This window comes from Malania oleifera, chromosome 3 (assembly GCF_029873635.1).
Source record: "Malania oleifera isolate guangnan ecotype guangnan chromosome 3, ASM2987363v1, whole genome shotgun sequence".
NCBI classification, from domain to species: Eukaryota; Viridiplantae; Streptophyta; class Magnoliopsida; order Santalales; family Ximeniaceae; genus Malania; species Malania oleifera.
Window position 1 is genome coordinate 37,289,454 of NC_080419.1, and position 24,971 is coordinate 37,314,424.

At 35.3% G+C, this 24,971-nt stretch overlaps 2 protein-coding genes across 2 annotated transcripts; one reads left to right on the forward strand and one right to left on the reverse strand.

Annotated features, from left to right (window-relative positions):
- Window positions 1-1,017: 1,017 nt before the first annotated feature.
- On the forward strand, window positions 1,018-2,124 carry LOC131150257 (protein PROTON GRADIENT REGULATION 5, chloroplastic). The gene is made up of 2 exons (XM_058100864.1): window positions 1,018-1,655; window positions 1,801-2,124. The coding sequence occupies exons 1-2, from the start codon at window positions 1,365-1,367 to the stop codon at window positions 1,903-1,905; spliced, it is 396 nt and encodes a 131-aa protein (XP_057956847.1). The 5' UTR covers window positions 1,018-1,364; the 3' UTR covers window positions 1,906-2,124.
- Window positions 2,125-2,796: 672 nt separating this feature from the next.
- LOC131150258 (eukaryotic translation initiation factor) lies at window positions 2,797-13,838 on the reverse strand. The gene is made up of 5 exons (XM_058100865.1): window positions 13,494-13,838; window positions 12,847-13,015; window positions 12,598-12,723; window positions 3,098-3,163; window positions 2,797-3,021 (listed from the first exon to the last, which is right to left on the reverse strand). The coding sequence occupies exons 1-5, from the start codon at window positions 13,703-13,705 to the stop codon at window positions 2,974-2,976; spliced, it is 621 nt and encodes a 206-aa protein (XP_057956848.1). The 5' UTR covers window positions 13,706-13,838; the 3' UTR covers window positions 2,797-2,973.
- Between the last annotated feature and the right edge of the window lie 11,133 nt (window positions 13,839-24,971).

Genomic DNA, 24,971 nt, shown 5'->3' on the forward strand with positions numbered 1-24,971 from the left:
TCTCTAAATGAGGATAATGGTTACTTATATCAGACATTTACCTTGCAGCAAACTTCACCTTGTTTTCTAGTGTTTAATTCTTATGATTCTATTATTTGTTGTGATGTTGCACTTTTATCAAATTCTTCAGTTGCTGCAGGATTGATTTTCAAAAAAGATTTGCAGAAATTTTGATTTCTTAAGGGCTTTAAATTCTCTACTTCTTCAACTTATCAAACTAAATATTTTGCCATTAGGGATCCTATTCTCGCTACTAATAAAAGAAATTGGAGATCTACACAAATTTCGTTTGATGCGAAAGGAGTCAATGATGATATTTCTAAAGAAAGATGCTCCTCTTAGGATTCTATTGCAGTATTTAATGACATTTTGTTATATCAATTCTCTTTATGTTGTTTTAAGTTTAGCAGTAGGGATTATAATTCCCTTTGCTTATTATGTAGCACCTACCTGCCCTTGTATCCCCTAACCATTTTATTGAGTACCCTATTTTTGGACTTTTTCAATGTAATAATAATTTCTGTGTTCTTGGCAGAGATAAACTCTTCTATTAATAATATTTCTTTTTTAAAAAATAATAATAATGAACCCTTGCTTGTCACAGTAAATAATTATTTTAGTTTTGCACTCTAGCACAGTTTCAAGCTATAAAATTAATTTGTGCATTGTCTCTTGGAATGTTCCAAGTGCCGACCACCAAGAACAGCGAAGGTTTGAGAATTCATGAGTCCACTGTGGACACCAGCCGCCAGTATCCTAATTCTACTTCTACTTATGGCTCTCATGAAATTAACCAAGGCGGTAGCCAAATAGGATGGAACACGGTTACACAAGCAGACAAGCTGTGCATGTGCATTCTCTCCACCTCTACCTGCCTACTTCCTCTCTCCCCAAAAAAATCAAATTAATGCTTGATTTGCAGAGTCAATTGTTTGAACTTTTCTTTTCTGAAAAATTAGTATGTAACAATGCTACACATGAAGCAGTTAGCCAAGCTTCCAAAAGGCTAGGAGAATTGGACGGCTGTGTGAAAAACCAACGAGAGAGAGGTAGGACCCAGCCCAAAACGAGGAGCCATTAGACTGCCAGATACAGATCTTCCCTTCCACCCCCTAAGAAAAATAAAAATGCTAAGCAGCCACCAGTATGTGTGGCTCCCAATGCTTCTTGACCAATCTCTCACGCTGCCGTATGCTATTAACCAGAGGCTCTCAAAATTTACACTTTAAAAAATTTATATATGTATATCAAGCCGTCATCAAATTAACACATTATTTCTCACAAATTCCAGAAGCGGGGGAACTCAGAAGAGCAGCTAGGTAGCAGCTCTGTTTGCGCCGTTGTTCTGGATCCAGCCCCTGACGATGGCAGCGTCGGTTTCGACAACAGGGTTTACGGGAGGGTTGTGTTCTGCCTTCCACGGCAGCTGGGGATCCGCCATTAAGGGCGAAGATTACGCCATGCTAGCCCAATCGGTGCCGAAGGTGGTTCGAGTGGGAAAGCGGCCGCCGCCGGGGCGGCTACTGCAACCGATGATGAAGAACGTGAATGAGGGGAAGGGTGTGTTCGCTCCGGTGGTCGTCCTCACTCGCAACGTCATCGGCAGGAAGCGCTTTAATCAGATCAGGGGCAAGGCCATTGCCTTGCACTCTCAGGTAATTAACTGACTAATTACCATTTCTTCGTCTCCTTTAATTAATTCTGTTGGCGGCTTGTTTGGGGTTAAATATTAATGTTCTTGCGGCAGGTTTCTGTTCTTCTTTGTGTAAATTAAAATTTTGAGTTTTGATTGATCTGCAGGTGATCACTGAATTCTGCAAATCGATAGGAGCAGATGCGAAACAGAGGCAAGGACTGATTCGGCTGGCGAAGAAGAACGGGGAGAGACTCGGATTTCTTGCCTGACTCTGTTTATTAGGTTCGAATAGTACTTATTCCAGATATGCAACAGCTATGATGTAATTGCCACTTCCATATATGTAGTTTTTCATTCTCAGTTTATTTATATATGTAATATTCTCATGACATTCGGTAGGACAGCGGCACCAAAGCTCCTTTTTAGTCCTGTTATTAACTTACTCATCATGAGACAAAAAAAAATAAATGAATGCATTCCCTCGCTTATTGAGATTAGTTAACTTTTTCTTAAAAATAAATTTTAATAAATCCTAAGCTACCACACCACTTCTAATTTTATATTTTTATAATTTTAAAAATCATATGGTACAAGAACAATTTTGAGCCCAATTTAATTCTATCATACTCGATTTCAAGTTGATGAGTTAAATTTTACAATATTGCTTGCAAGTTGAATTAAATTTTTTGTATTTTTATCATGTTTATGTTAAAAATATTCTATTAATTACAAGAAAAACATCACAAAAAATTTTGTTCAAATTGACATGACCTCGAGACCAAATGCTCAAACACTAGCTCAAAGACCCCAAAAAAAATCAAAAAACCAAACAAACAAACAAAACAAAAAATACAAAGAAATACAACAAATTTCTGCATCCATAAAAGTGTCAACTCCATGAGAAATACTCCGAAGTAGTACTTGAAAGAAGCATTGATTTCAAGCATTGAATTTGAATTTAAGTGGATTTTGTAAAAGCTCAATACAATTTTATGTTATTTTTATCTATATTCACATCATCAGGCTTCCAACAGAGAGAGAGAGAGAGAGAGAGAGAGAGAGAGAGAGAGAGAAAGCTTCCCCTTGTCTAAGGTTCAAAGAAGATGATGCAGCAGGAATGTGAAGTTTCTGATTGCTCCATTGCAAGTTTGAGTAAAATAGGATATAAATGGGCAGCTTGTATAAAATCATAAATTGAAGAGTGCTGAATATCAAAACACACAATATGCTATTACTATTTAAAAAGAGTACTCTAAATGATGGCAACTCTATTAGTACTCTTCAGAATTGGGAATTGAGAGAGCAGAAATCGGCACATCATGATGATCAATCAACATTTACACATTATAACGGACTTTCGCTGATCTTTCCCTTCGAGAATCATCCTGCATCAATCACAGCAGTGAGGGACAGAACTAGTGTATGAGCTCAAAATCAGAACAAATACAAAATAAAATTTACATGGAAGCTGTAAGTGATCTTATCAGTGACATCAATGATCTCCTTCCATTTCCTTCCAATGCTCATCTACATAACACGAATCAAGTACTATTACTTAAGATCGCCTCTCATGTCCTCATATATAATGTGATTTACAGATAAAAGAAAAAAAAAAACATTAAAATGACAGTCACTAACTTCAAACAGGAGGAAAATTCATCTAAAACATTTCATGCTTGGAACTCGATGAACCAAGGAGGCCATTGCTATGTATTAAAACCTAAATACAAATATCATAATTATAGAGTTTATGGCAAAGGATTTTTAATAAAAGAGTATGCAATAAAATCATCAGTCACGTGACAGCAGAGGCTGCTGCCAAAAGGCATATATTCCTAAATTTTTTCATCTCAATAAAGTGGCTCCAGAGGGATGCACCCAGTACTAACTCCTACAGTCTACCCTACTCTCATTGTGTATAAACTTTTAACATAGCACGTACTTCAACCCAAAAAGGCACAAATGCCACATCCAGCATTAATTCCTGTCCATTGTATTTGAAGGCACAAATTTAAGCCTACTGACTCAAAAGCACAATTCTGAGCCTCCGTTGAACCTATCAGCCACACAAGACCCACATTCCCCACCCAGCCACCAGCTGAATACACACAGAAAATGGACAATTAGAAGTCATCTTGGAAAAATGAAAATTATACCTGAAATGTCATCTCTTGGAATTCTATATGTAACAAAACAAAATCACTTCAAAGCAGAATAAATTTTGAAGACACCCATTTCATAGAAGTTTCCCTGCGCAAATGCTCCAGCTAAAACAATGCTGGTCAGGAAAATTACTGCTCACTGAGTTGATGTAAATAATTTCAGTCATGGACAAAGTGTTTTTTTATCTATCTTAAACCTGAGTATCCTATCTCTTAACTCATAGCTGGCCCAGAAGCAGGTTATGTGCAAAGTTTCACCAGAGTCATTGCTGCCGTCTTACACCTCAAGCATATATTCAATAATCAATATTCAAGGACTTGCACAGTAATTTGACAGGCTAGTGATTACATGTATTATCTAAAATTGAAATTTGTAATTTAAATACTTGCTCCAATAACAATTTGTTGCTACAGTTTAGGGACCTACAGAACCACAATTAAGCATGTTGCATACTGCAAATGAGGTTTTTTTTCATTGTTATTTCATCTGAATAACAATAATTTCTAATAAAATTGACATCAATAATTTATCTACTTGCCTGACTAATCACTGGTGGTTGTAGAATGACTTGTTATTTGCAAAAGCACAAGGGAATTTTATGCAATAAGGCCATAATAAAACAAAACATCCAATGCACAAAGCTCTGGCAGTATGTCAGGACTATAGGGAGAGCATGATGAATGAAGCAAAGTTTTAAAACCGGTGCATAGTTGCTGTTACATATCAGTATCAGTGGCTTCTGAGACTATCATAGGGCAATATCTTGACAACCATTACAGCAGTTATGGGACATTAAAGGCTGTTGCAGTGTTAGATTAGCTGTCAATGCAAAATAGGCTTTTGAGTCTTTTTTTGCATTTTTTTCTTCTCTTTTCCCTTTATTGAAACTTAGAATTCAATTTCAAATTGGTTCATATTAGCTAGCAGTTTTTATTAAAAATTTTATTTTTGGGTTTATTTTCTTTGACATTTTATATGTATTTTTTTAATAACTAGCATTCAAATAAATCCAACTTTTTACAAAAATCTTAAATAAATTGAAGATTCAATGAAGAAAATGCAGCACTTAGGGTTACAGATGGAGAAAAGGAGAAAGCCCATTCCGCAGTTTCCTGGAGCAACATGAAGTTCGAAGTCTACCTTCTTATATATTAATAATAATAAAAAATAGTAAGGGCAAAAATACCCCCAATCACACTGCCTAACGACTAATATACCATACTCTCTCCTAACACTCTCCCCCAAGCTGGAGGTGGATAAACATCACTGAATCCCAGCTTGTTAGAATTAGACAGGGCAGGCTTAAATAAAAGCTTTGTGAACATATTGCCTAACCTATCCAATGGAATCACAAACTTCCTCAACAAAGCATCCCTCACAAAATGAGTCAACTTCAATGTGCTTTGTCCTCTCATGAAACAATAGGTTGCTAGCAATATAAATGGCAGCTTGATTATCAAAAAACATGGACTCCATTGACAAGAATCCCATATCTACATGAGAGACTTCAATCAAACAAGCTCAGTCGCAGTATGAGACACAGCTCTAATCTATATTTCTTGCTACACCAGCTAACAATACTAGTATATTACCTCCGACAAATGTACAATATCCAGGTAGACCTTCAATCATCAAAAGAACCAGCCAATCCACATCAAAGTACCCAATGATCTCACAATTTCTATTACACTTCTATCAAAACTCCACAAAAAGAGTGATGAGATACCACAGAATCTTACAAGCAATACTGACATGTGGCAGTTTGGCATTTTCCATAAATTGATTCACCATTGCAGAATAAAGGATATGTCAGATTGTCAGGTCTAGTGACATTCAAGTAGACCAACTACCTATATTGATGTTTCTCTTCAAAATCCAGTCCAACATCCTTAGACAACTTTATGTTGGGATCTATAGGAGCATCAACTAGTTTACCTCCTAACATACCAGTTGGAGGCATATTTTCACTCAGATGCATTCAACCCTTGTACAATCTCAATACTAAGAGAGTAATGTGGATTACTAAGTCCTTAATTTGAAATTTTGCTCCAAACCACTGCATGACATCTGCAATCCCACTCTTGCCACTCCTTTTCGCGGAAGGACCAAATGACCATAGCACTGGATAAAACTGAATGCAGATATCAAAATACTAAATTTGTGAAACTAGGAGGAAATTCCTCAAAACCATGAATGACCTTATGCAAACTATATACCATAGCATCCTTCCCTCCAAGCAACAAGCCCTAACCAGTCGCTGCACGTAGACCTCTTCCTACAAATCTCAATCCAATAAAGCATTCTTCATATACAAGAAGGCATTGCTCTTATACCATGTCGAGCAACCACTTTACCTAAAAGCTTAAGATGTTAGGCTGTGAGCAAACAATGCATACAAGCCTTTAAAATTCCCTCCCCACCAACCTCCCCCCAATGTGCAGCTCTGTTGCATGTGGAGAAAAAACCAAAAAATCAATACCCACCATGCAAAACAACATAATTTTTTTTTTTCTTGCAAACAGATGATAAATGCAAGTAAAGAGAATAGAATGATGATAAACACGAGTAACAAGAATAAAACGATGATAAATGCAGCAAGCAATGAGAATAGAACGATGATGAACATAGGCAAGGAGAATAAAACGACGATAAATGCTGGCAACAAGAATAGAATGACGAAAAATGCGGACAACGAGAATAGAACCCAGGACCTCCCAATAGCTTTGCTCTGATATCATGTTGTAAATTTGTAATAAATTGAAGATTCAATGAAAGAAAATAAAACACTTAAGCTTAGAAATGAGAAGAGATGAAGAGAAAAAACGGAAAAAACCCAGCATTATCCTGGAGGATACATACACGTCCAGGAGAGCTGTCTTTTATATTAACAAATATTAAAAAATATAGATACATGAAGGGCAAAAATACCCGCCGCTCACACACTGTTTAATAACTAAAATAACATATTCTCTTCTAACAATTATTAACCCCCATCTCCCTGAAAACTAATAGCAGGGGGCTTTTATAAGCTTACCATGCTTGGAAGATAAAGTAGCTAATTAAGAAACCTAATTAAGCCAAAATACTAGTTTCCTAAATAATAATAACCTGATCTTAAAGACAATCGCAATAAAAAGACCAAAAATGAAAATAAAAAATAAAATCCTCCATGCATGCTGCATCAATCTGTCATAGTTAGAAAGAATTTGACCTCAAATATTAAACAACTGAAGGAGGCAGAATTCATATCATGGCCACACTTGAAGCAGACCAATGTTATATGCCAGCATTAGATCCAAATAGGATAGTATGAGCAAATCCATGGACTCACAAGTGACAAATTTATCTAAGATGACAAAATCAACTCGTTATTAGCATCCTCAACAACCTCTTCTTTCTGGACTACTACTTTGTGAATGGGATGAAAGGAAGGCATGTCTCCTAATTCACAATGGCTAAGCATAGTCCGACTAGAACATCCTAAAATCAAACATTTCCAAGGCCAAGTTAAAGCTCATGTTCCTTTTTCCTTTCTTAGAAAAGAAAAAAAAATAAATCTTCTGTCTGGCAGATTTCATCCAGTACAGTTGACTGAACCAGTTCAAGTTGGGCATCACTGAACTGATTCAATTCAGTAGAAGTCAACCAGTTGACATGAAACTTAAAGATTTAACCCCTTTTCTTCGTACAAGAGGTTTTCTTCTTTAAGGGAGAGCCAGCGTTACCACAATTGGTTTTCTTCTTGAAACTGAAATAGCATTTGGATGAATAGCTGCTAGTGTTTTGACAAGCCATGACTGCAGCAGCTTTGACAAGCAGCAACGACGTAATGATGATGGATGAACTACTAGTGAGGAAGCAGCTTGCAAAAGTGGACAGAATGTGCACTTTCCAATAATGATTTTGTGTTTTAGTTCAGTGAGTAGTGAAGTATTGATGATGAACTGACCTGTGAGATGCACCAGCCTAGAGAAGGATTCTCCAAAGAGGGCGGTGGCGTGGATTGACACAGACCTCTATTAATCGAAGAAGATGGGAGGTATTCAATTTAGGAAAGGACATAACGATTATTGATGAACGACTAGTCAGGAAGCAGCTTGCAATGGACAGAAGTCAGAATGTGCACTTCCAACAATGATTTTGGGTTGTAGTTTCAGTGAGTAGTGACATATTGATGATGAACTGACCAGTGCGATGTACCAGCCTTGAGAAGGATTATCCGGAGAGGGCGTGGCGTGGTTTAACAATCTTGGGCCCAACTCCAGTGAGGTATTATCCGCTTTGGCCCACTGGTCTCGCGGGTTTGTCCTATAAAACACACCTCACATAGTTGGAGCCCAAACAATCCTTATAAGCCCAAGATTTCTATAGTACACATCCGATGTAGGACCCTGACATGCTCTCCCGTTTGATCTCTGACGCCCTTGTCAAAGTGGCTTACACTTCTATGTAGAATCCATCTACATGGTAGTATCCCCAGGGTGGTTTTGATACCAAATGTAACAATCTTGAACCCAACTCCAATGAGGTATTGTTTGTTTTGATCCACTGGCCTCACAAGTTTATTTTGTAAAAGGTGCCTCACATAATCAGAGTTGAAATCATCCTTATAAGCCCAAGGTCTCCCTAATACACATCCGATGTGAGACTTTGACACGCAGGTTGACACAATTTCTATTAATCAAAGAAGATGGGAAGTCTTCAATTTAGGAAAGGTTGGGTAGGCTATAGCAAGAGTTCAATTCGGTGATGAAAGGATCCCCCAATGAATCTTGTAGTTACCAGACTGCACTATCAAGATCTGAAAATCGAGTTTATTCTAATAATGAAGCAGAACCAACTTCCAACAACTTTAATTTTCAATTCCCATTTCCCTAATACCAAGGGGCCTGTATAGGCTTGCTTTGAAGATGTGGAAAATACTTAAGATACATAATTAAGCCAAAATACTAGTTTCCTAATGATAATGACCTAGAATCTTGAAGATATAATCCTAATAAAAAATCATAAATGAAAAAACCAAAAAAAGAAATAAAATCATCCATGCCGACTGCATCAACAGGCATGCACCACGGATGCAGGAATGATTAGCACAAGAGAAAGCAACATCAAAGCAAGGGAAAATAAAGAGAAAGCAATAGAAAAATAAAAGAAAATTAAAACAACAAGAAAATTTAAGGCAAAACTCAAATATGGTTCCAATGATCAATAATGCAAGCTAATCTCCTCATTTACACATCAAGCCTTTATATAGGCTTTTTACGTAGAACTAAATAAGGGAACACAATTTAGGAAACAATGTCAAAAGTCCCCAGAAGTTGAAAATTACATAATTAAATTTGATGCCAAAATCTTAAATCAAGCCCCAAGTTTTTGGTAAACATGAAGTTCCTACTGAGCATGATCCCCATTAAAGAAATATGTTGCTTAAATTGTCTCTCCACGTCACACCAGCCAATTGGCCAAGGCTAAGAATCAGGTTTGTATACTCTACTTCCACTTTGCTTCCACATATACTTTGGAAGGATCTAAGAATGGACTTCATTTTACGGTTGCATATGACAATTAGGAGCCACAATTACACCCTTGTTGTGGCTGATAGGTATCCAAAAATGGGCCATTTTGTTCCATGCAATAAAAATTGTGATGTGTCACACATGGGCAAACTTCTTTTACGATATTTTTAGGATCCATGTGCTGCGCACTTCAATAGAGCCTGATAGGGATGTTAAGTTTGTTAGCTATTTCTAGAAAACCTTGAGGAATTTGTGGCACCCTGCAAAAGTTTTCTGCAGCTTTCAATCTTCAAACTAATGGCCAAATTGAAGCCTGTTGACCTTATTCCATTGCTACCTGAGGGTCACCCTTTTTTTTTTTGATAAGTAATAAGTTTATTGATAACAAAAATGAACACCAATTACAGAAGGAGTGTACAAGGGGTAAGCAAATCAAAAACAGAAATTACAAGAATCTAGTAAATCAAAAACAGAAGCAAATTACAAAATGATTGTTTCAGCCAAATATTTTGCCCAAGACATCCATGACTTTCATGCTAACATTAGGTGAAAGACTGCTATGAATATCATACAATATAAGCTAGCTACTGACGCCCATTGTAGGCATGTCAAATTTAATAAGGGTGACAATGTGATGGTACACATCCATCTTGAACATTATTCCAAATATTATTTTAAGAAACTACATGAATATGCATCTAGTCTTTTCGCATTATGCTTCTGTGCTTGAACTACCACTTTTGTCTCTTCAAACATTGTAGATATGCTGAAAGCATTTAGAGAATGAACATGAAGACCATGAACAGGAAGGATATAGACAATACCTCGTGAAATGGACTAACTGTCCTAGTTCCAACTCCATATAAATTACCCAGGATGAACTCCATTGCATCTTGGTGCAGTGCATCTGTCTGTCCTTACTCCTTGCAAATGGCAAGTTTTCCCCACCCTAGGGGAAATGGATGGAATCACACTGGATGAGATCTTCATGTTACCACAAGTGTAGGTACAATTTAAGATTTTGTTTATGGGATAAGTTATGTAATTTTCAGATTTTAAGGATTTCACATTGTTTCCTAAATTGTGTTATTTAGCTTTAGGAGAAAAGTCTACAAAAAGGATTGATGTGACCATGGAGATTGGCTTGAATTATTGATCATTGAAACCTAATTGAGATTTCCTTTAACTTTTTTTCTTTCCTTTTAATTTACTTTCATTTTTTGATTGTTTTCTCTTGTTTTCATGTTGCTTTTTCTTATGCCAATCAGTCCTACGGCAACCATCATTGTACAATACTAGTGAGAAGAGTCATTTGCCTTTTCACTCCGCCGTGCTTGCCAAAATCCAAGACTTTGAAATTCTGTGGAATAACAACGTCGTAGCCAAGCATGAGTCTACAATGCAAATTGATCCGGACATGCTCACAGTTTCAAAGGCATGCCAATCTCTCTTCTAACATTTTGTAATTCTCACATCCATCCAACCCTTCAGCCAATTATGCCACCATTTTCTCAATTTAAGCGTGCTTTTCTCACGTCGTGTAGGTAAGGAACATTTACAGGGTCACATGCTAGGCCCCATGAATCTAAAATCACCGCTAACCCAAATGAGCCACGTTTTCCAAATCACAACAGATCAGGATAATTAATTAACCAACGTGGTGAGGTGCACATGTCACCTAAGATGGATGGGCCCATAATGTCATGAAACTCAGATGGTATGTAGGAGTCTCTTTAGCAGAACCACAATCCCAAGAATGATTGTTGCTTTAAACATCTGTTTTCTCTATTTAGGTATGTCAAGTGTCAACAATTTATTAATTTTTCTAACTACTACATCATTTTGCGGGCATCCCTCTTCATCTCTTCCTAATTCTGCTCAAAATCTTGTATCCGGCCTTCAAACTATTCCCCATGGTCCAAGCCTAAAGGCAAAAAGTGGAATATGGCAGAACCCTAGATAAATGAGCTATTCTAATAACTTAAAGATTAGTCAGCTAAGTCAATAGAAAGTGAATTAAGGCACAGTAATTCCCAATAGGAATCATTTAAAACCTCCCAACACTCTAGTAAGGCTTAAAAGGGCTCTTCCTCACCTTTGGGATTTGACAACTATAACTCCTGTCAGATCAGACCCTTTATCGGGAAGAACGCACCTCAAATCACAAATATGCACATGATTGCATAAATTATAGGTACTTATTTTTGTTTTAACAAAAGCTTCCGACCCATCCAAAACTAACATTTAGGTTTTTTTTTTTGTTAGAAAAAGAAACTTTATTAGAAAAAATTCAGATTTTTATAAGATACGCTCCTTTTACATGCCAAAATTGCCCATGATCTTTGCTGCGAAATAAACCATTCTTTGTCAAATAACAATTCTCAAGCTCTTCATACGATAATCTTTTACAGCACAACAAAATACTCAACCATTTCTGGAGTGGGGTGCTCTAAATCATCCCTCCACCTCACATATGATCCCAATTTTCCGTACCAGCTTGTCAGAAATGGATACTCTCCTCAAGATGTATTCTTCAGCTTTGGACATCATTCACAAGCTCATATTCATCTGTCCTCCTTGAACTCATATCCCTTTTTTTTCAAACCTTCAACCAAACCGCCATCTTTACAATTCTTCATCCCTAAACCACTTAACTAAATTAGGTACACAATCAAAAAGTGAAAGTAATCAATATTTAGATTTAAATTATTTTAAAGAGTGCATATAAAATAGTGTGTGTGCGCAAGCACTGTGTGGGTTTGTGTGTTTGTCTATCTTTTAACTATGTATTATGTGTTATGTATATATAAATGCATGCATGTACGCACCCAAATGCATATATATACACATATATGTACATTTAGATACACATACAACCATGGGTGCACACACACGCACGTGCACATATAACACACCCATGCATCCACATACACATATTTATACACATACATAATGTGCAATTATATCTGTGTGCACGCTTGCAACATAATCACTGCTAGAAACAAGACTTCCATTATAATTGTAACGTCTTAGATCTTAACTGAAATGAATTTTAGAAACATTGCTGGTATGAAATGATGAACCACAAAAATTACTATAACAGTATCATAGCATTAGACATTTTGTATCCTAGATGCATATGCCATAGCCAGCAGATAGCATTTCAAAGAAGTCAAATGACAATTAACTTGAAAAGAACTGTAAAATGGAAATACTATCAAATGACAGGACTGATCATAGAAGAATTTTATCCAATATGAGGTTTGGTTAGAATATTAGAACCTGGGCAGCCTCATTAGTTGCGGTCTTAGTCCACAATGCAAGCTTGTCCTGCCTTTGGCGCACACTAGCAACCACACCACATATCTCATCAGCCTCATCAAATTGCTCTCCAATCAAAGCCATCAACTAGTTGATGAAAAAACATTAGTCAACAAAACATGCCAAAAATGTATTAATCATTATCAAACTAACAAAAAAATAACAAACATCTACAGAAAAGAAAATGCCTCAGAAAGCTGAGATTTTTACTGTTTCAAGCCACATGGTGTCAAGATTAGTCTTCCTGTTGCTGGGAAGGGACCACTTGCCCCCATTAGCACACTCTGGATCTTCCCACTTAGGCTCAATTCCAGCCTTGAACAAGTGAAAATCAGCATTTGCAAGCAACTTACTGGGCCTAAATATCTGATCATACAAACTGCATGAAAAATTTGGAAATTTAAATAAAATGCAAATTATGTTTGCCTTCAAAGTTCGGTTTTATTGATATTAAACCTCCAGAAAAAGTTCAACATAGTGCATGGAGGGAAAAAAAAAATAAGCCTAAAAAATTTCATTTATTGAAAGAAAATCATGAACCTAAAGAACTATTTTAAAGGAAAATAGAGTAAAGAATAGCAACTATTAAATTGATTTACATAGGTCAGATTTTAACCCGGGGCAACGGATATTCCTCTTCTTATATTTCATTCCCAGCAACCAAACAGATCACGAAAAAGAAGAAAAAATCAATTGCAACAACACAGGTTACGCATCAGAAAACTCACAAAAATAATCAACAAGTAGCATAATAGCAGGAAAAAGCTCTGGCAGAAGCTAAAACAGATCCAACACCGTCCAATCACGTGAACTACAGAAAAAAGAAGGAAATCTAGAGAGAGAAAAGAGGACGATACCACCAGAACTCTTCGACGGTGTCGAAAGAGTAGACCTTGCGAAGGGAGGTGCCCCAAGCAGCACCCTGCTTGGGCTTAGACTGGTTATCGAACCAAAACGACCACTTCCTCTCCAACCTGTGGGGCTGCTGCGACTGCGGCTTCGCTGTCTCCGTCGTCGTCTCCGTCGCCGCCGCTGTGCCTGTGCCCTCCACCGCCGCCTCACTCGCCATTCCTCTTCCTTTCGATCCCTTTCGGTCTCTCTCTCTCGATTTCGATGCTCGTATTGGTGGGCTGAGCTATGGACATTGACGACTGTGGTCTTGACAGGCTTGATTAATGGGCCGTGAATTTGTGGGCTTATGGCCCATGGGTTGCTTCGTTATGGGGTCTGGATGAATTTGTAGGCTTCGCCCGTTTGGAAGTACCTTAAAAACTTAAAAAAAAAAACGATATTCAAAGTAAAATTTATAGTAAAAAATATTGTTTAGTTTATATTGAACAAGAAATTATTATAAAAATTACTAATTCAAAATTACTTTTTTGTGATGAAAATAAATACTATTTCAGAAGTAATTAGAGATTACCTCAAGTACTTATAAGGGTAAAAGACACTAATCTCTCCTTAAATTTAAAAACTAGGGACATTTCTAAAGATTTCAAAAATTTCAGGAACATTTCAAGAATTCTAAGCATCTTCTTTAAGATTTATCAAAAAACACAAATCTCCTCTTATATTTTGTAAAAAAGACAAGTCTTTTGAGAGGAGGGTTTTGTCTTTTTGAATAGGAGAGATCTGTGGCATTTTTTGAAACTTCGAGGGAAAATGGGATTTTTGAAATCTTAAGGAAAGTTTTTCTATTTTTGTCAAACCTCATAGAAGGTAAGTGTCTTTTGTCCTACTTATAATTAGTTATTGCTCATAAACTCAAAATTTTAAATAATTTGTGAGCATAATCATCACCTTATAAATCAAAAATTAGATAATGAATTATAAAAATATGAATAAAAATTTTATAAACATAAATTAATAATATTATTATTTAATTATAAAATAATAGCCATATATTTCTTGTTTATAAAAAATAGGAAACATTAAAAGTGGGAATTAAAAATGTTAAATAAAGATAAATATTAACTATTTTTAATTTTAAAATATAAATTAATTCTAATTAAATATATTAATTATAAACTTTAATTAATTTGGTAATTAAACTATGTTTAAAATGTTAATTTTAAATTGCAATTAATTTTTTAAATATACAATATTTAAAAAGTCAATTAAAATGCGAATTAACATAAATATTAATTAGAAAATTAAAATTAAAATTAAAATTTTAATATTAAACAATATTTAGTTAACAAAAAGTGCTTTAGTCGAAATGGTGCATTCTTTTTGCATTAGAGTTTTTAAAGCTCCTCCAAAGGACGAGAATTCGATTCCTATTAGAACGATTTTACTTTCTTCTTCATTTATTCTCCTTTCTTATTTCTTTTTTTTTTTCTTCTTTTTTTTTTTTTTTTGGAACCTTTTAATTTTTACTCTATTTTCTACTAGCATTGCTTCACAAGACTTACGACTTGAGTAGTGGTTTGATTTTTTGTGGCGTTTCCTTGAGATACGACACTTCTCCTTCTTCATTTTTTCTCTCCTTCTTAACAAAGGTTTTCTTTGTCATGACCTGCTAAACTATCCTTATAGCAGTATAATCAGTGTGTTGCCCAATTTGAGGTTACTTTGAATCCTTTCACCAATAGCTACAGCTATTTCAAAGTTAGATAGGCTTTGTAGAATCAACTTGTTATAGTACAACCTTTTCAATGTACCTACGAAGGTGCTCATCATTTCTATATCATACGGATTAACTTTAACAACAACTTCTCTCCATATTTGTGCATAGTTCTTGAAAGTTTTTTAACTTTTTTTCTCCATATTCTAAAAACTCATTCTATTTGTGACAATATCAGCATTGAAATGATATTGCTTTAAAAAAAAAAATTTGACAAATCTCTCTATTTATAAACGTTGCTCTAGTCTAATACTATTAAGTGTCTAGTTAGTAAAACTTTCATGGAACACATGCATAAGCAATTTTTGATTCTTAGCATAAGGTGTCAACTTCCTTGCATGCATTTGAATATGAATCTCTGGACATCTTGCACCATTATACTTATCAAAATCTGGGACTTTGAACTTTCTGATAATCCACATTAATGAAAAAGCAAACATGTTCAAAGTTTTCTAAACCTCCATCTTGTATGCATTAGATTGACCTTAGCTATTCCTTAATATATGTTGTGTGATTCTTATCATCAATTGATTTTCCTTCTTCCTCATTTGATTTGGTTGACTTAGCTGGTTCAGAAATGACTCCTTTTCTAGTTATGTTGATGAATCCTGGCTCTTAAGAAACTAGTGGTACAACTAATGGTTGAGTTTCATCAAATAATGCAGCTTTTCCCTTTATGAGCTAGACTAAATCCACTACAAATTTTTCTAAAGCCTCAATTCTTTTGTTGAATAAAGACTCTTTATTCTAGCTAGATTCTGGTAATTCCATAATCTGTAATCGAGCTTTAATAATGATTGGAACATGGTTTGTTTGATTAGTTTTCTTTCATTGTGGAATTTTGATAACCTTGTGAATATATAACATAAATTAAGCATACACAAAGAGCAAAGAAATATTACAAAAGGCAAGCACACTAAACATATAGAATAAAATTGCAAATTAACTCACCATGCCAAGTGAATCCTTACTTTTCACAATCCATACGAGGATATGTAAATCTCACGAGGAACATGCTTTTTAATTTCATGTAATTAGAATTACATAACTAAAAATTTAGAGAGAGGCAAATAACATTTATTTTATTCCATTCCCACAAATAGATACAAGTACAAAGTCTACCAATTAGAGGTAAGAGATCTTGCATTCTTCTCCTCATATACATCATGAAATAGGTTAAAACATAAGACACCAAATCATACAAATCAGTAGACAGTGTTGGAAACATGTGGCTAACGACATCTTAAACCATGGAATACAATGTCTGAGTTGATCTACTTACTTGTTAAAGGATAGGTTCTAAGGCTAAGAGTCTTTCCTTCATAGCATGAAAGACACGTATGATAACCTGCAGCTCATCCCAAGACTTTTCCTTATATGCCAACTCTAAAAACTGTTTCTCTTTGTGCATTATAATCCACTTTAACTCTAGTACACATATTTGCTAAGTTGTCACCTCTTCCTATTGTTAATTTACTTGTACTTTAGAATCACAAAGCTTAACCCTTAGTGTTAACCTTAGTGGCCACATTATCCTAATTATTGTATTTTGATGATAACAACATATTAGTGATTCAAGGTTAAACTAATCTTTGCATATCAAGTTGTGACAAGTATAAGTGGCAAAATCATACATATATAATATAAATTCAAAGATCAAGTGAGCATTCAAGTAGGAAAGATCAAAGTGGACACTCACTCAAGAGAACTCAAGCACAATCCAATAAAACAAATGTAAAGTCATAAAGTAATAGGGAGTGTTTGAGGTAGGAACTGTCGTAACTTTTGCAGTATTGTTTCACGCATATTTATTGAGCAAAAGTTTGAGCAATTGTATATGCATACCAGTATATAGGATATCACTGAATCATAAGGATCAATACTTATGAGTTTTCAAATGCATTTCATGAAAATATCCTATAATCCAATGTATTTTTATATGGGACAAGTCTTAAATGATCTTAGTGTTGTAAACCTTTATATACTTTGTTGACCTTATAGGTCACGCCCGGTTTTGATAATGACAAATACTCCTGTATTTAATAAATATTTAGTTCATGTGTAAGTTCATATTAGCATATCATTAATGACACGTGAAAGCTCAAAACTTGAAGACTAATTCATGCTCTTAATTGTAATATTTTTGTAGTGAAATTTGTCAGTAATAGTAATTAGGGTATTCGGTTTGTAATAAGCACACACATCACATGTATGGTTTATTTTGTGAGCTCAAACCAATTATGATGCAAAATGACCTTAGAGTGACCTTAGGATTTTCCCTTCGATCAACCGAAGGTCGACCGACACCGGACTTTTTCAGTGTCTTAATTTTGGACATAAATGACCCTAAGACACACAAATTTGCATATATGTTTTTTAGGCACTCGAATAGGGTTTGATTGTGTCAAGATGGGACCGAAATGCACACTTGGTGCACTTTCGGTCGACCGGCCAACTCAATTCATTATGGCCTGGTCGACCGAACCAGACTTGGGTCAACTGTTGACCAAGGTCCCGCTCGATCGAACCAACTCAGTTCAAAAAGCCCCGGTCGATCGAAACCCTCCCTGGTTAACATTTTGACCATCTGGTCGACCGAGCACTTTTGTTCTCCAACTACGTGATCGACCGGAGGGTCCTCGGGAGAAATTCCAGAGGTCTGGTTGACCGAACCAGCCAGTTCAAAAAGGGCTGGTCGACCGAACCTCGAAGAAATGAAAAATCACCTTTGGAAGAGGCCTTGCGGTCGACCAACCACTTAGTTCAAAATTCCCCTGGTCGATCGAACCATATGAGTCCTAGTAGACCGAACTTGTTTTGGTCGATCGGACCTCTCGGGTTGCACCTATTTTTTACCACAGTTAAAACTTTTAAATAGGGTTAAAATATTTTAAACATCATGAAACTTTCTAATAATCCCCAATAGGTCCCCAATGGTCAAATATTTTAGTATGTCTATATATATCCCTTCATTTGGGAAAATTAAGTAGATGATTAACAAAAGGATTAAGAAAATTTCTCTCAAGCAAAAGTACTCTCACTTGATTCTCATTTGCTCATACTCTTCCAAATACACTCTAGCTTACATTCAAAACTCATTAAATCATCTGTAAGTGTTCTTGAGTGTTTAGATAGGAAGGTTTGCTCTCTCTGGATTGTGAGATTGATCTATTTTTATTGAGAGCTGAACCAAAAAGATTCTTAGGGGACTTAGCCAATAAGTTCTTCTTAAGAAGACTTTACTAGGTCTTCTGAGATTGCATATTCGTTGTAATATCTTGAGAAGCTCATATTTGCTTTTGGTTGCGAAATATTTTCAAAATCATTTACAAATATCTATTGCTTTTTATTTTGAAAACCATTTAAGGAGATATTTGTGTTTGAGGTGAAACATCTTTGTTGTAATATTTATTCACTCATATATTTTTGCTGAAAACAAAGATCATATATATTTTGCAAGTCCAAGCATATACATAATTGTGTGATTGAGATACTCTACTGATTGACATTCTAGAGGCTTGTTTGATATTTTGTGTGAACTCGTTTGATTGAATACTTTGAAATACACAAATTATTATTGACACTCTCACATGCGTACCACACTGATAGAAAATCTATTTGAGAGTTGAACTACTTAGACCACACTGAGCTTACATTTTAAATCGTCTGTGGTGTTTGTGATTGTGCGCATTTGTGGTACAAATTTGCTTTACGTGAAAGCACTCTTACTTTGTACCTTTTGATTGTATATCTGAGAGATTCTAGGCGTGGCCTGAAGGGGCGGTAATTTAGCCCGGTAAGGATTGGTTAAGGTTGAGGTCAGCCCTGTGATAATTTGACCTGGTTTGTATAGGTGCCGCTCCACCCGTTTAAGTGAGCAAGTTATTGTGATAATCCTTGTGGTGGTTAGCCAAGGCGGGGACGTAGGCAGTTGGTCGAACCTTGATAACATATCTGTGTGTCACCCTTCTCTTTACCGCTTTCTAGTGTTTGTGTAAATTAATTAATCTGCTTTATTTAACTTCTAATATTACCTACACTAGATTGACCATAAGATTGTGAACATACTGCTGTTATAAGGAATACCTAGGGGATAGATTTCAAAAATACCAATTCACCTCCCGTCTTGGGATCACAGTAAAGCTAACATACTTGGTCCTGGTTGGATATAAACCACGATTGTGCACCTAAATATCAAACTTATGAGATGCATTGACAGTTTCAAGCAGAGAATTAATTAGAAATTGGTCTGGATGAAACTGTCCACGGTTTGCGTCTAGATCCAAAATCCAACTACTATAAACGATTAGTTCTCAAAGTATTAAAAAAAATTTTAAGCCCAAGCGGTCATAAAACAGCTAGTACTTCAATTTGCCTATAAATACAAGGTACTAGCAATAAATACATACCTTTGACAATTAGTAAATATCAATCACAAGTGTCTTGCATTTAGTGCATCATTTATTGCTCATAATCTCTCTTGCTCTTTATACTTGTGTATGATTCTGATGGGTATCAACATACTTTGACTATCTCCTTTGCCAATATGGTAACACGTAGACGACCTCCCAATGTCCACTATTACTCATAATTATTTTGTAGGTGCACATGGAACTACTTGAAGATCATCTACCTGTTGATGGAAGACTTTTGAAGACTTTACATTATTTGTGGATGCATTCTTGAAGATGATACTTTATGTTGGATTTTATATTTTGCATGGATACTTTAATTTGGACTTTGACATTTTATTTCAAGACGTTTTGGACTGATGGATTGAGGATTTGAAGACTTAAATAATTATTCTTAAAGACTATTTGGTGCATGAAGACCTAAGTGAAGATGTTGAAGTAAGATCAAGCCCCAATACCCATGTGGGCCCCACACTGTCTGTGGGGCCCACATGATTTTATGTTCCATAGGCCACATGGTTTTGGCATCCTTTTGGCACATGTTTGAGTCTCAAATTTGAATTGTAATAGTGTAAGACAACTAAATTTGAGTGTTGTGCTTATTAGTTGGAATTTCTTATTTTTTTAGTAAGTATTAATTATGTTAGGTTGTCTTTAGTGTGAGAGTGTTTAATACTTTGTCTCCCATGCTTGTGTGAGAGTTGTGAGAGTGTTTAATGCTTTGTCTCTCATGCTAGTCTTTATATCCTTTCTCATTGTAAGAATTCTAATTAGTCTATGTTTTGAATATTAAAGAAAAACTCCATTGTTGAAGCTTGAAGCTTTGTCCAATCTTGTAATTGCGTAGTGTGAGGCTACACCGTTCTTGCCGAAGATCAAGTGGTGAGAGACCACTCAATACAACATCACCACCACCCCACCTCCCTCTCTCACCCACACGGCCTTCCCCTCTAAACACCCACACGGCCTTCTCTCTTTACACATCCATACCCACTTTCATCTTTGTATTTCAAAGTTAGATTGAAGGACTTCTGGCGTGGTCTAAGCTCATGTTGAACAACATCAAATCATCCAACGATTCTCTAGGGTAAACAAGTTACTTTTCTTGAATCCTTGCTTGATTGTGTGAGCCTTTGCTTGAAGCCTAAAATCTCATATTAGAGGAGCCCACTTGAATCCTTAGTTTTCAATATTGTCACTTGCTAATTTCAATCGTAAGAATATTAAGTTGTTAAATTAAAACTTGCATTCTTGAATTTTTAAATTAGCATCTTTCCACATAAAAACTTGATTCCTTGATAAAGGAACACTTGGGACTTAATTTCTGGATAAAATCATACACTTTTTCAAACTCTCACAACATGTGAATCGTCGCATAATTTATAATCTTTGTATTTGGTTGATTGAATTATTGAATCAAAATGTTCACGTGTACGTGCTTGCTTGAGGGTTGACCGTAGGACTAGGCTAACCATACCTGTAATGACCCGAAGAATAATGATATTTAAATAATAAAGAGAGAGGAAAATGGAAATAGATAAGAGGGTGGCAGCAGATTTTGCGTTCATTAACGACGTGGCATTTTGGGCTCGTCAACGAGGGTGTACTTCGTCGATGAGAAAATACAGAAAGACTATATGCCTATCTCTGAATTTCGTCGACGAGAAGCAAATGGTCGCTGACGAACGTCCTTCTTGACCTCGTCGATGAGGTGACGTGGCTCGTTGACGAAGGCCAGTATATAAATAGGCAAAAACTTTATTTTTGGCCAAAATTTATTGTGCAGATTCTCTTTTCTCTCTCCTCTTCAGTTTCCATCCCTTCTCTCTAAGTTTTTGGGCCGAATTTACGCCGGTTCGATGATTTAAAGCCACCATGATACTCTTGGGGAAGTTCTATGCATATCTGCTGGAGTGGATCGTCAGTGGGGTTAGTTTGAAATTCATCCCTGATTCAAGGTAAGACTATTTATTCATAATTTGGTCTTCCCAAAATTATAAGAAATGTTATTCACGGAAAAATATTGAAGTTTGGTTGTGCAAGTTGTCGTTTTAAGGGTGTTGAACGAGAAACCCTACGGGAGCAGGAGCAATGAATTTTAGGAGAATTTCTTTTCAGTAATTAGGTAAGGGAATAAAGTAAAATAGTCGTTTTCTATGCAAATTATTATTATTTATTAGCAAATTAATTTTCAAGAAGCATGTACTATATATATGACTAGATTGGTAAAAATGCAAATTTTGGAAAATACTGCTATTATATTGAAATGTATATATATATATATATATATATATATATATATATTATGAAATGTCAGAAAATATGATTTTAGAATAGAATATATGGTTTTATTTAGCATTGTGTGGCATGGATATTAATTTATATGGAAAGTATTATGTTATGGCAATTTTACGAATAAGGTATGTTTTTAGAGATTATGAAATAATGCAGTATATTATGATTTCAAAATACATGATAAATGAATTATTTATTCAGAATGATAAGTATGAAATGTTTGACGCAAGGCCGTGATTGATAGCCGGCGCAAAGCTATGTTGTGACGACCTGCTACTTATTAAGCATTTTTTTTCCTGAATATAATAAATGTCATCTGTATGAATACTGATAATAACATCTCAAGCTCAAAGAGCACTGAGGAAACTCTGTCTGTCATACATAACTAAGCAACGGTACATAAAATTGGGAAATGCTAAATACAATACAATACTAGAAAACTATAAAACTCTGAAATATATTTACAACACAAAATGCCCAGTTATGTCACTATAATCTGAAAACTATCCCAAAACTTTGGTATCTCAAAAACCTACCCTTTTCTATAAGGGTAGCACAAGTCAACCTCTACCCGCGAGCTAATATGCTCATCTAACTGGATCTCCTGAAAAATGATAAGTCACTAGGATGAGACAGCGCTCAGTAAGTGGAAATATGTTATTACTAGTGTGTGGCGGCTGAGTTAAATATTTAAAATACTAAAATAATACTGTAAATTGAGAAAATTGATAAATTGTACACAATATATCTATCTATCATGTAATCTTTAAAATATAACTGTGTATCTAAGTTTGCTATCTGAAGGTACTGCTAGTATAATAATATAAATTGTTGATGTGTGATATATCTGTACATAGGAACTTCTACTATATCCTGGGATCTGTATATCATGATATATCCCCTCATGATAGGGTTGTGTGGCTCGTAGGCTAGACTTACACTGGTTGGCCTACCAGGCAAGTCAATCTATATTTGTACATCTGCCAATCTGTAATGATCTATGAAGATCCTAGCCCACTGCAATCTCTCTGGCTTGTATCAAACCTCTGTCATCATCTAACTGACTACCTCAACCTAGCATGCTGGGGAGACTACAATCTCTCTTAGCACGGTTATACGGAATCCACATGCTATCTGAGTCATGTGGTTGCACGTGTCTGAAACTAGCAATGGTACCGTGCTCTACTGTAAATATATATGCCTGTAATTTCCATAGGGATCTGATATCGCATAATACTGTATACATATATAAATATTTAATCATTATGCTACTTTTAACATGATTTCAAAAACAACCATAACACTATATTTCTGAGCTATTTTATCTGATATATCTGACTGAAATATATATATTATCTATCTGTGTCATCTGTGCTTTCTGTCTATACTATCTATAATATCTGTATATGACATCTGCAAACTCTGTATATGATATTTGTATGCTCTGTATATAATATTTGTATGTTCTGTATATAATATATGTGTGCTCTGTATATAATATCTATATATTTTATATATCTGTTGTAGCATCTTGATGCTATCACTATATAATCTGTCTAAATAAACTGTCTGAGTGTTATGGTTTAGAAATCATGTTTTTCTGAGAAATACTGTAAGTGTCATTCATTTCTAATATTCTGAAATATCTGAATATCTGTATATCTATAATACTCTAAAATCTATATATATTGTACTGTAATAAACTCATGCCACACATTTGAATAAACGCAGTCTCATGCTCAATTTCTGTAATTCTGCTATAAAAATAATATTCATAATTCTCTAAAAAATAATCTAAATACATGCTTGTAAATACACTTCCATAATCTTTTGTATATATATATTAAAAATTGCTAGCATAGCATATTTCCCTTACCTTAACTCTGAAAAGCCCCTATAAAATTCTAACTCTATACCCGCAAGGTTCCTAGCTCAACATCTTGAAAACAATATCCCCCAGAAAAAAACATCATTATTTTCTTACCTACAACATTTGTTATAACTACAAGGAAGGCATAATCTGAATAAAATACCTTACCCTGGATTTGGGATGAATTTCAAACCAATTTTTCCCATAATCTGCTCCAACAAACTTGCAGAGAATTTCGTCAGGAGCGTCATGGCGGCCTCAGACTTTCAATCCGTCAAGAAATGGGGCCAGGATCAAAGAGAAGGGGAGGGGGTCATAGGAGAGAGAGAAGAGGGTTTGCACTGAAGATTTGATTAAAAATTCGAGTTTCAGCTATTTATAGGGCTGGATTCGTCAACGAGACATGTCACCTCGTCGACGAGTCCTATAGAAAATTTGTCGACAAACCTGCACCCTTATCGATGAGTTTTAGTCAGCCTTAAATCCTCTCTCGGTATCTTCTTATTGACGAGACGGGACTTCGTCGACGAGATAATGAAGAACCCTTGTAACGACCTCTCTTTTCTTTATATATATATATATATATATATATATATATATATATATATATATATATGAACTACTCTGATACCCCCTAATATGAAACTCGAGCCTTGGAAGGCATTGGGGTAAATCTGAATATAAAATCATACCTATGCAGCAGAAACGTAATCCATACATCCATATACATCATACAATACCAGGAATCTATATTTCTAAACCATAACTATATAATACATCTCTCTCCAAAAATATATGTCCAAAAATACAAAACCTTGCACAAACTTACCCTCTAAACCATGGTAATCAATATACTCTCTATCTGCGAGCCTAATTTGCTTGCCCAGCTAACTCACCTGAAAAATGTTAAAGTCATGGGGTGAGTCGACGTTCAGTAAGGGGAAATATGTTATTACTAGTGTGTGGCAACTAAGTTGCATACTGTTAAAATAACAACTAAACTGTAATAAAATAGTAAATCTGTAAAGCATCATTCACTTTCACAATTTAAAATATAACTGTATCACCTATATTTTCTACTTTTCATACTACTAATATCATACTATACTCATCAAATACTGTAACACTGTAT